This window comes from Ursus maritimus, unplaced genomic scaffold, assembly GCF_017311325.1.
Source record: "Ursus maritimus isolate PB19 unplaced genomic scaffold, ASM1731132v1 scaffold_18, whole genome shotgun sequence".
NCBI classification, from domain to species: domain Eukaryota; kingdom Metazoa; phylum Chordata; class Mammalia; order Carnivora; family Ursidae; genus Ursus; species Ursus maritimus.
This window is the reverse complement of record NW_024424230.1, coordinates 8,651,325-8,664,583: the sequence shown is the minus strand read 5'-3', so window position 1 is coordinate 8,664,583 and position 13,259 is coordinate 8,651,325. Positions and strand designations below refer to the sequence as shown.

General features: G+C 35.1%; 1 protein-coding gene across 3 annotated transcripts in view; it reads left to right on the top strand.

The window, feature by feature from the left end:
• CCDC102B (coiled-coil domain containing 102B) overlaps window positions 1-13,259 on the top strand; it is a 93,187-nt gene that overhangs the window by 37,698 nt on the left and 42,230 nt on the right. For all 3 annotated transcript variants that reach the window (XM_040632444.1, XM_008685884.2, XM_008685881.2), the window contains exon 4: window positions 5,392-5,508. In XM_040632444.1, the coding sequence (XP_040488378.1) occupies window positions 5,392-5,508 (117 nt within the window). The remainder of the gene's footprint in view (window positions 1-5,391; window positions 5,509-13,259) is intronic.

The following is a 13,259-nucleotide window of genomic DNA, read 5'->3' as shown; positions in this document are numbered from 1 at the left end:
TCAGCAGAAATTTCATTTTTTTAATCTAAATAAATATACTATTTAGTCAAGTCTTTAAAAAGGTAAAGGATACATCAGCATGAGAGCAAAACAGTTTAAATACCACTAAGATTAGTTATTTGGTGTTTTTATTTTGACTTGAAGAATAGAAGAAAATTTGCTTTAATCATAGTTAAACATTGTTTTGTGTCTTTAGTACTATTCTTTAAGGTTGAGGGAGGGAATTAGGTAAAGTTTAGTTTAAATAATTTTGGTTAAAATTTTTGCAGCTATGATACATTTTGGAGGCTTCTCCGTGCACTTAGAGTTAATTAAAATTACTGAAACCTTAACCTTGTTGTTAGCTATCCCTGGGTCCACTGCATTTGGATCACCTTCTGTTTGGGCACATTTCCTCCTTACTTTCCTCACCTTTCATAAGAATATGGTATGGCCACCAGAACCTGCCTAACTGCTAAACACTTGGTCTTAAACTCTGTACTATTTGATATTCAATACTTATTCCAAGGGCCAAATTATAAATGTATGCATCAACATGAAGGCAATGGGAAGAGCCATTGCAGTGTGTTGACCAGTGTCAGTTTGCTTACATTACAGAAAAATGACTCAACCTTCATTGTGAAGAAGAGATTTGGGGGGTACAGGTGATGAGGAAACTTTTATGAGCCCATCATGGTAATCCAGAAAGAAATAATCAGGTGTCCTAAGTTTGGTTGGGGGATGTGGAGAGTTGAGAAATATACAAGTGAAAGAAGTTGTGATGCTTGGTGGACTCTGAATGTTGGAAATGCATGGGTATGCTAGGGGGTTAGAGAGAAGGAAAAGTTACATATTTCTGACCTTATCTTCCACCAAAGAAGGCATATCATGAAGAAGCGAAACTTAAGAGGGAACAACAAAGTATTTAATACCGAGCATACTGAGCTTGAGGTAGGAATGTTTGGTGGAATTTGGAATTTATGAGTGCAAGAAAGAAATGTGAACAATGAGCAGTGAGATGGTGGTGGAAGCCATGGGAGTAAATGGGATTCCTCAGGGTTGGTACATTGAATGAAACAAAAGATGGTTTGGAGGATTAGCACCAGGTAGGGCAGATGGAGAAAGGGAAACTGCAGAGAAAGAAAACCCTTCTTCCCATGAGCCAAAAGAAAAGAGTGCTTGAACAAAGGCATTGTTAACAATAATAAAATTCTGGCAAGGATTCAAGTTAAGGACAAGGTTGAATATTGTGTGTTGGGAAGTATTGGGAATGGGTGTAACAAAAGCCAATGGGGGAATGAGTGAGAGGGGAGCATGGGGAAAAAGTGAATGTAAGCAGCTCTTCCAAGGCACTTGAAAGTAAGAGGAAACAGCTGGAGTGGAAACTCCAAAACCGGAAAAGAGGTGGGTGGTGGGAAGAGAGAGTGAGAGAGAGAGAGAGAAAGAGAGGGAGAGGATCTTCTACACTTGGTCTCTCATATATCGCTTTCCAACCTAAATGGAAGCTATCAAGCAACTAAATGTTGATGAGGGAGAAACCAAGAGATCTTGAAAATCCAGTAGAGAAACAATTCTTAGAATGAGTTTACCACGTACCTCCAAAGGAACCAAATTGACTGCAAATGGAATGATTAGTCTTTGACTCTAGGAAGGGTATTTAAGTTCTTTAACAAGAGGAAAGAAGGAAAGATTTATATAGATGCATGCAAATTTGTAGATTATGTTACAAGAAGTTGAAGATCTTTCCTATGTATTGCTTTTCAACTTTTCCACGAATGAAGCTGCAAGATCGTTTGTTGAGAGTTATGGGAGAAATTATGGGTTTGGTGTTTGAGGAGATTGAATTTTGTTGTATTATTAATAATATTGACATAAATACTGAACACAATATTTCACAAAGACCAGATCTTTGGGATAAGCAATAACTACCTAATCATTTTAGATTATTTTGAAGGATAAAATGTGAGGCAAAATCAAAATAACAGGGTGTGTTAGATTATATTTTTGTGCCATTTTTGGAATGAACTTTTCTTTTCCTATTTGATCTGAATAAGTAAGAAAATATCTTTATTTGTAAGTTACGCAATATTTTTGTTTTCCAGAATCATCTTCATAAAGACTTTCCACTCCATGCTAATTTGGATGGAGAATAAATATTTACATATACTGTTGCTAATTTTCCAGAAGCAAATTATGGCAGATATTTCTGAAGTCAGAGATGTGACAAGTTGCCTGGTTTAACCTTTCACAAATACTGCAGAATGAAAAGAGGAATTTTGGAGTTATATTATGATGCAATTTCAGAAAAAAAGTCTTGCAAGAGACTACTTAAATAACTATTAAATAAAAGGACCTGAACTTGGAAAATGCTTTCTAATGCTGACTCATTCATTTCCTCAGGTACCTTCTATTTCTGTCACTTTCAATTTAAGTAATGTGATATATCACTTGTGGATGACATTCATAATTCTGCTAAATGAATAATCTTTAACATCTACACATCCACAGCTTTCAACTTTTCAGCTGCTAATTAGATTTTAGTTATAACTCCATTAATCTGAACCTGAAGTTGAATAGGGTAAGTGGCAAAATTGAGGTGATTTTGAGTCCAAAGTATAATTTTAAAATGATCAAAATAACTCAAATTTTCATAGGGAAAAGTATAGTTGTTTTATTAATTTGGCCATCAGGTTTTTTTCCCCCTGTTACATTGTTTTAATTGCCTTCACTGTACAATATTTCATTTACTGTTTTTATTTTATTTTTTGCTTTTTCCTGCCTGGAGTGTGTAGGAACAGTGAGACTGACAGAATAAGGGTGACTTCTTATTCCCAAACAGAGTGACTGACAGAATAAGGGGTAGGAGTAGAAGAGCACTGAGGGGTTCTAGGACCAGGCAGATGATAAGAACTTTGACTTATACCCTGAATGGACTGGGAAGCCACTAGAAAGATTTGAGCAGCAGAGTTACATGATTTGAATTACTTTGAAAATGCTTTATTTGACTGCTGTTTTGGGAAAGAGATTACAGAGCTACATGGAGAAGCAGAAATTATGGAAGCCATTAAAATAACTGATGTGAGAGACCATGGTGGTTTTTGATCAGGGCAGTAGTAGTATACCTAGAGAAATGGTTGTATTTATTATATATTTTGGAGGCAAAATTGAATTGTTTTGACTTTAGTTTGGATATGATATGTCAGAGAAAGAAAAGAGTTAAAAATAAATCCAATATCTTTGGCCTGATCAAAGGGAAGGATAGAGTTGATACTTACTGAAATGGCAAAGATTGGTAGAGAAACAGGTTTAGGGGAGTTCTTAATTTGTCTTTGCAATGTGTTAAGTTTTAGATACCTATAGAAGTGATAAGTAAGAAGTTGGACATGTGGGTCTGAAGTTCATAGGAGACCTAGAGGATGGAACTAGACATTTGGAGATTGTCAGAATTTTGACTAGTACGCAATGCAATGGGTGCACATCAGCGGTCCAAAGGAGTGAATGCATCAAGCGAATGGGTCCAAGAACTGAGCTTCAAGACACTTCAACCTCTGACTATTTTCCAACATTTCTAATAAATTTTTAAAGGAAGGGATTACTAGACACATTTTAAAATTTTTATTTCATTCTTTGAAATTTTGAAATTGTTCTGTCCTTAATTTATAAGTACAATACATATTCATTTTCCCCAAACATAGTGATTAGATGTTGAATAACGTTTTCTTTCATATCTTAACTTATACCATTTATCTGTCTTTTTTTTCTATCAGACATTGTGTTTTCAAATCTTGGCTATTTTATTCATGTTCTTGGTTTCTTCATGTGTCCAGAGATCCTTGATTTTCCACTCTGAGTGAAAAATGAAAATGGAATTATTTTAGGTAATTAGTGTGGGTTTTCCATAATATTATGTATGAAAATTTATTTTCCTGCCTCATCTCTCCTTTGAGTAGTAGCATTGATTGAAGTTCTGTTGACAATGAGAGGGCTTATTAATTGATCTAATTCCCTGAGAATTAATGGTCAAGATTTCAGAAGTTAAACTAAGGGCATTCAATTACAGGAATGAGTTGGATTTTACTTTGGTGAACTCAAACCAAAACCTGTTGCTTTGATTTTACCCTTGCAATTCATTATTTTCTTTAGCAAACTGACTTTTATTTTTATTTTATTTTATTTTATTTTATTTTATTTTATTATTTTATTTTAGCAAGAGATTAATGCCACCTTGTTTATTTATATGAAAGTGAGGTGAAACATGCATAAATAGACTTTGGCTGAACCTGGTGGCATTGTGTCCTGTTCCACACTTGCCTTCCATGATGTGTTCTCCATGTTACTAACTCTGAACAAGGAGCCTCTCTGTTCCTATGTTTCTTTTTATAGACTATTTTTTAGAGCAGTTTTAGATTCACAGCAAAATCGAATGGAAGATATATACATTTCTCATATGCTCCCTGTCTCCACTAAGCACACCCTTCTCTATTATCCGTGTCCTCCACGACAGTGGTACATTTGTTATAAATGATGAACCTACATTGACACATCACTGTCCATGGTTTACCTTCGAGTGTACTCTTGGTGTTGTACATTCTCTGGGTTTAGACAACTGTATAATGACATGTATCCACCAGTGTTATACCAAATAGTTTCACTGCCCTAAAAATTTCTGTGCTCCACCTATTCATCCCTTGCTCCCTGCACCCTGAAAACCACTGATTTCATATTGTTTCATGGTTTTGCCTTTTCCAGAATGTCACATAATTAGAATTATACAGTAAGTAGCCTTTTCAGATTGGCTTCTTTCACTTAGTAATATAAAGTTTCCTCCATGTCTTTTCATGGCTTTTTAGTGCTGAATAATATTCCATTATCTGGACATGCCATGGCTTATTTATCCTGTTTTCCTGATAATTTGTTGGCATCTTTCATATTTTTACGAGTTCTAGCATTGAATAGATGTATTTTTTTCATTGCCCAAGTTTGCCTCTGTTATAATCTATATACTCTTTAGACTTCATAAAGAATAGACATTAAGTAGGATTACAAAGGGTCCTGTATTACAAATATTCGAGACTGAAAGATCAGTATTAATTGGATTTGTTTAGAATTCAATTGGTCAATTACCAGGATTCTGTGTAGTAGCCAAATTTTGCCTAATTTTTTCAGTTAATGAGTTTGGATTATTGGAGATCTGCTGATTTGTTTTCTAACAACTGAGAATTTTTCAAATATAAGAAATAAATGGTTTAGCTTCATTAATTACCACAGCAACAGTAAAACCTCCCAGAATCCACATAAAAAACAAACAAACAAAAAAACTAAACTAAAAGCAAAACAAAAGACTAATGTGGATTATCCTGGAGCCAGCCTTTGGAGCATCATGTGATTATAATTTTAACTTCTTTTTTTCAGTTTAACATTTTTCCTGGTCAGCATGAAAATAAAATGGAAGAAATATCAGGACATATAAAGGAAGAATCAAAATCTCAAAACAGCAAGGATAGACTGATCTCTGAGTTAAGAGCTGAGGTAAGATACCGGATAAAGATTATAATACCAAACATACCTGAAGATTCTTAACTGATCAGCTGTTTTAAGAAGTATAACAGAGGCATCATTGGTTACTTTATGAAGAAGGATGCTGCCAAAAATCAAAAATAATATAATCAGTTTATATATGACTTAAAATGCTATGGAATGATACTGACTCATCACTAGATCGGAATTATCTGACTATTACAAAGACAAAGTATTTGATGAAAAAAAACACCCTATAGCCAATACAATGCTAACTGTGAGTAAATACTTATTAAAAGTTCAGTCAGCTGCTGGATCTAATGTGTAAGTTATCGTCAGAACCAGTGACTTACAAAGGTGTAGCATGTAGTTTCTGGTGGAATTAACACGGCTGTTGGCAGCTAGCAACAGTGAGAGACAAGGCAGGGTGACCTCACTCTTGTTAGTTAATTCATTTTTAGGTATGACAAGTAAAATGGTGGCAACATTTATTTTCAACACTTCTACCACAATCACCACCAGAAGAATTTTCACAGATTGTAGACTCTGTTTTCTCTGTCATGTTAATAAAGGAGGAATTATTGTTCTTATAGATAGGTGATTGAATTATTTGTACTGCATAGAAAATAGTGTTAGTGCCCTAAACGTGGGAAATCATAAATTACTTATTTTGTGTTGTAATTCTGGAAGAATGTTTTGGATACTAATATGTAGGAACAATTCAGAAAGTATCAGCTGGGAGGAAGGAGATTTGTATTAGATGGTTTCTTCTTTATAGAAGTCTGTAAAGACTGAACTCACAAAACAGTATATTTTATATCAGAAGAACATAGTGCAGTGGAAAATGCATAAATCATAGATTTTGGAGCCAGAAACAGCTCCATTCCTGATTACTTTATTCTGGTCAACTCCTTCTACCTCTCTAAGTCTTGGTTTACAGATTGATTGAAATAATGGAAGTAAGAATAATAAAAGTCATCACACAGGATTTTTGAAAAGGTCACACACTGCAAGGGAAAACTTGTGAGAGCAGCATGCCTTGATTTGGGGAGTTACAGTAAGTTGTTAAGGAGAAGTAGCTCTTCCTGATTGCGTCAGCACCAGTCCTTGCCCCCTCTTCCACCAGTCACGTAAAGAAAGGGGTCGTGGGTGAGGAAAGGCATATGGAGAGATCCGTGATGAGAAAGGCTGATGTGTTGAAAACAATTCTTCCTACGAGTTAGGTCAAAAGGGAAAATGTGGTTTGTATGATGGCTGTTCTCTAAAAGGAATCAAACTGTCAGGAGAGGTGCCACTTTTTCTTGGCCCTGAGATCTGAGAACATCTTAGATTAAGCTTTGCACAACATGTATAAAAGCTTACTTAGCAGTTAGAGACAAAAACAGGGAAAGACACATCTAGCTATTTATTATAACTCTTCTCAAAAGCTGAGAACGTGATCTTATATCATCATTTTCAGATGCACTGGGAGCCGTAGCAACATAGGATCTCTGACATACAACTTTTTTAGTTTGATTTAGTAAACAGTTCAGAGACTCATTTACTAATTATGTGGCCTTGCGTTAGGTGTTTCATATCGATACAGCTCAACTGTGTTTCTTATATTAGGATACGAACCTTTTATCCACCTAAAGGTAATCTCCCACACGACACTCAAGTACTATGATACCTGATTTTGTGATTTAAAAATTCTTAATAGAGCACTGAAAGCAAATAAAAGACAGGAATTTGCTATGCCTTACTATGTGCACTTACGTGGCATATTTAATTGAGTTAAATTGCAGAAAGGAAGCTTTGTTCAGAAGAAAACAAAATATTAAATAAAATACTGAGACAGATTCTTAATAGAAACAATGAGCTTTTGTGTGTGTGTGTGTGTGTGTGTGTGTGTGTGTGTGTAATATATGAGCATATATGTGTTCATTTCAGTTTTAAATTAGGATAGAAGCTACTTTCTTTCCTTAGAAAAGAAGACGGATAACCACCCTTTGTTGACATTACTTTATTTTTTACACTGGCTATGTGTAGGTCTCTAAAATCATATCATAATGTGTAATATGTTTTCATAAAAGCTGCTGTGTGATTGTACCACACCTTAATTCATGTGTAACCTATTTTTAAAAATTGGGTTTTTGGGGTGCTGTGTGGCTCAGTGGGTTAAGCGTCTGCCTTTGGCTCAGGTCATGATCCCAGGAACCTGGGATGGAGCCCCGCCTTGCGCTCCCAGCTCAGTGGGGAGTCTGCTTCTCCCTCTCCCTCTGCCACTCCCCCTGCTTCTGCTCTCTGTCTGTCAAATAAATAAAATCTTTAAAAAAATCGGGGGGGGGGTTAGATATATAATCAATATTGCAGTTTGTATGTACACATTCATCTTTGGACATTTAAAATGGCTTAGGGTAGATTCCTAGAAATGGTATGGCTTGGTCAAGAGAATGTTTTTTAAATCTTTATACACATTGCCAAATTGTCCTTTAGAAAAATTATATCAATTTACATTCTTACTCACCTGCAATGTATAAACATTCTCATTTCATTATTCTATAGCCAACAGTATGTATTATAATTTTTAATATTTTCCTAATTGATAGACAAGGTCATTTTAATTTGTATTTTACTTATCTAAACATAAATTTCTAGTTGTTTGCTCATTTTTACTGATAATAATGTCTATTATAATAGCTACGATTTACTGATAACTTCAAATATGTCACGTTTATAGTGCTGGGCCACTGAAATAGAAGATCTCATTTAATATCTTAACACTCTTATGATCTATATATTCTTTTTAAATTTTGTTTTATTAAGTTTTTATTTTAATTCCAATATAGTTAACATACTTTTTTATTACCCTTTATGATCTATATGTGTTTTTGTCTACTTTTAAAGGAAAGAGCCTTAGAGAATTTACCTTGCTCAAAGTTATAAAATAACCTCAAACACTGTTGAAATAATTTCTTACCTACCTTGTCATTTAGTTCCAGTCTTTCAGAGGTGCACACTCAGACTCAGGTTGTCAGCAAGTTAGGCCACTTACCAAGGCCACCTAGCTAATGAGTTGAATCCAGAAATTAAATGGGGCCAGCAGTCAGTCTGTGACATTGCTGACCTGGTCTATCACCTTGTGAGTTTATTGAAGAAATGTAACAAATTTCCAACAATATTGCTTAAATTGGAAAAAACAGTATTTTTATATCAAACATCACAATTTTTTTTAACACTGATGATCCCTATTTATGATGGACAACTTTTAAACTGTTACTAATACTCACCAATTTGATAATAGTATTGTTTTCACTTGACCACTGTGTTCTTCCTATTTCTTAATCTGCCTCATTTTTTTTTTTCAGAAGTAAGCTTCTCATTGTAAAAATTTGGTCAAAGAAATTTGAAATGCAGCATTGACAAAAAGGCCCCAGAGTATTTACATAATTGGCTCTTCTGGTCCACATGTAAGGTGAATTCTCTGAGCACCAAGTCTCTGGGTGAATGGATATGTATGTCTCAGTATATGCATATGTATAACACATATGTTTCATCTGTTCTCCATATTTAAGACCAAGGCCCTTCAAACTGGAAATGAAAAGTTTATTTAGAATGGAAATTAACTGGCATTCTGAGTCAAGAAATCATTACTTCTTTCTGCAGTCTGGTTGCTGCTTAAAAGCAAACTCATAATCAGGAAACACTCCTTTTACATTTTTTTAGGCCAACATTTTTGGGATACACATTCATCCAAGGGAAAATAACTGTTTTTATCTTGTGTTATCCTAAAAAACATATTGCCAAAATTTCAGTTTCAAACTTTTAGGAATTTTGATTTCTTATTTTCTTATTTCTTATTTGTGGATTGTTCTTTTCTCACCAATCCACACATTTACATCCTATTTCTGTTACACTTTGGAAAGATGAAGCCAACATACTTTTCCCTATTTAGCCCAATAAGTACAACTAAAAACTCTGAACATATGTTTCTGGTCCCTCATTTTACATCTCCCTTTCTGATATTAGTGCATTATCCACGGTAGGCTCTTCCAACTCTAGCTTAGGTTCTGCTGTTGACACATGTTAGCTCTGCTACGTCTTTAGGGTTAAAATTTTTCCAGATGGTACCAAAAAATGCGCTTAAAATGATTTTTCTTCCTAATCCTAATTGAATGCAGTGTAATATAAATTGAAGGAACCAAACATATTCATTTGCTTTTATCTCTCTTTTAGAATGTCCTATTTTTTAAAAAGATTTTATTTTTTTGTTTTGAGAGAGAAAGAGAGTGAGAGAGCAAGAGCTTGAATGGGGGGAGGGGCAGAGGGAGAAGGAGAGAGAGAATCTCAAGCGAACTGCACACTGAGCGCAGAGAACCATGAAGGCCCGATCTCACAACCCTGAGATCACAACCTGAGCCAAAACCAAGAGTTGGACACTTAACTGGCTGAGCCACCCAGGTGCTCCTAGAATATCTTTATTTATTCATTTTTAAAATGCTGCTTCCTAATTGAGAAAAAAAGCCCCAGATGGGTAACATGTTAAATTTAACTAGTGTTTATATAAGTAGCCCTCTTTATTTTGCTTATGCAAGATAAAACATAAACATTTTGGACCATAAATTTTTCATACACAGATGTTATATTACTGATTGGGGTTTCAAAGGAAAATTTTCTCAATGTGAACATCAAGCAGAGTCTCTCTGTTCTCTCTGCATAGGCACAGTGAAATAATAGTGAATTAGGAGACAAAATAAGGTAACAAAATAAGTAGTTCACGTGCTCATTCATTCATTATCTTATTCATTTACCAACAAGTATCTATCAGCTGTCTCCAGTGTGCTTGGTACTGGGATTACGCACTAAGGGTCTGAGAGAGTGATGGACATAGTGATGGCCACAGTGGGAAACAAACCAACAAACCCAGACAGTTAAATATGATGTGTTCTGTATGTCGGTAGGTGAATATAGTGACCTATGTAAGTACATAGAGAATTGTCCAGAATGAGGTATGTATGCAGTATGAACAACACTAGCCAAGTAAGGAACGCAGGTGAGAAGGGGAGTATCAGGTGAGACAGTGAAAGACTGCAGCATTAGCAGCAAATAATGTGATAAAAAGGGTGATCTGATCTGTAAAAGATTTAGACCATTTCTTTTGAGTAGAGGAATATAGTGAAACATTTTTTTAAGATATTGACATATTAACAGTGAAGCAAAAAATTCCTCCTTTCCCTCTTACGCAGCAATAAATATCAGAAATTACATTGATTTGGGAGAATATTTTGGTCACTAGAAGAGTAACTAGCATAGTCTAATAAGAGCAATTCATCACCAGATTTTTTGTGGTAAGGTGGGGGAAAATACAGAGAGCAGAAAAATGTTTTTGTTCAATGTTAAAAAAATGAAAAAAATTATTTTCAAGGTGTTTTCTTAAATTCTAATTCAAACTTTAATTCTGTGTATATTGTATGGTACCTACTGTGCTAGGATCTGGTAATTCGGTGGTGTGTGATATAGAAATGGACCTGCCCCCAGAGAACTGCCTTCAGTGAGGGATGTAGGATTCTTCAAAAATTATAGTTAAGTGCATGTTTTCAACTGTGTCGGAGCTATGTAGCAGAGCTGCATGATGCTGGGGGAGTTGACCTAGTTATAAATTTTAAATGAAGAGATGCCTGGGATTTTATTTATTGACAGAGTTAAATAGTATTATCTTTGATTGGAAGGGAGTTGTATAATTAGAAATCCAATGCCATTATAATTTAATTTTCTGAGATTGCCACAAAAGATGTTAATCTAAATTGATTTAAATCTCTCGTATCTCATACCTCTGACTGACTTTATATGTTGTAGCAAAGTGAGTTAGATTACTGAGAATACTCTCAGTATTCTGTATCAGAATCAATGTATCAATGTATCAGAAATGTATCAGAAATAATTACATAATTTTGAAACAGGATATTGATGGTTGCAAGCCAGTTAATTTAGAAGTCTGTTAGTGATATGAATTTAAGCATTCTGGCACATTTGGGGTTTGACAAAACTCAGGAAACAGAATCTCTAAAGAGGTATTTTATATGAGTAAGCCATTAGAGAAAAATAATATTCTGGGAAAACTGAAAATTAAACTGTCACACATGGATATGCATTCTGGTTATTTAGACAAATATAAGTCTAAATGGTCCAATTATCCAAGACCAAAACTGTCACTTGTCTTGCATTTACAGAAAACTGATAAATATAAAAATTGAATAACAGATGAAAGCCTGTGATGATTTAGCCAGGAAGTATTAGATGCCTTGAATGATAGATTTTTTTTTTCAGTAAAAGATTTCGAATTGTGTAGGGTGGGCTGAGGAATTTATAACTCCTTTGTGAAGATACCCCATCAGCAGTAGTTTTTCCTGGTGGCCAGGTGTTCAGAAAATTTTTTAGCTAAATTAGATTGATGATTTAATTACAATCTGAGACTTTTTTTTCTCACTCATAAGTTCCTTATTGCATTCTATCGGATAGAAAGCCGTCTGCATGGGAATAGAGGAGACCGCATTAATAAAACTGCTAACCCCCCGTTACCTGGTGCTTTCTTGATGACCTGGCTACAGCTTCCAATCTGATGCCTTCCAGGTCGTGTCCTCTTTTGGGTGTATACACTTATATTTGGGACTTTTCTGGGCCGTTTGGCCCATTATTTCTGTGCATTTCTTTCAAGATCCAGCTTACTGCTTCCCATAGGGGTAACAAGAGGGCTTGGCAAATTCATCTTAGCATGCTTATTTACATCACATAATCTTATCCATTATTACTCTCAATGCTTCAAATTCAAAACTGTTTTACTAAAACTGTTAGAGTATAGTTGCATGTAATAAGGATTCAAATCTCCAATAAAGAGAAATATTCTATTTTACATTAGTGGTATTTGATTTAGAACTTTCCCATTGTTATACTCAAAATGTTTCCCTTACAAAACATGTTTTCATATGAGCTAAATGAGCAATCCCACTTCTCTTCTGTCAAAATCCCAGGTTAATATGAATGTGACATGGAAGGTACAGATGCTGTCAGTCTAGATGGGAGATCTCAGCTTCATTCTACATTATGCTTGCCTCATAATAGGTGCCCAGCAAATAGCTGTTGATAGAATGAATGTGGGGAGGGATAAAGTACATATCAAAAAGAAGAAGGCTTTCTATTTCAACCTTCTAGGAGGTTGAAAGAAAAAAAATCAAAATGGAGGGAGGGCATGACCATACTCTCTCTATATGTCCATACCATTTGGAATATGATATGATGTGTTTTATATTTGACTATACTCGATATGTTCCCAACACAATGATTTCATATGTGCCCACTGATAACAGCTTGGTGAATGTAATGTTTTAAAGGACACCCAAAGCACCTGGGTGGCTCAGTAGGTTAAGCGTCTGCCTTCGAATCTGGTCATGATCCCAGGGTCCTCGGATAGAGCCCCACATCAAGCTCCCTGCTCAGCAGGGAGTCAGCTTCTCCCTCTATCCTCCCCCCTGCTTGTGAGCTCTCTCTCTCTCATGCTTTGTCTCTCTCTCTCAAATAAATTAAAAAAAAATATTTTTTAAAAATAAATAAAGGACAACCGTATCAAGAAACCAGTGGCTAGGTCATCTAAGTTCTAAAGATAAGCCCAATTTTCATATTATACCCTACCTTCAGGGGTTAGTTGAAGAAATTCAATACCTTCTGAACTTCTGATTAAATTCATTTATTTCCTGATTGGGTAGGTTGTTTCTCTGAATTATTAGAAA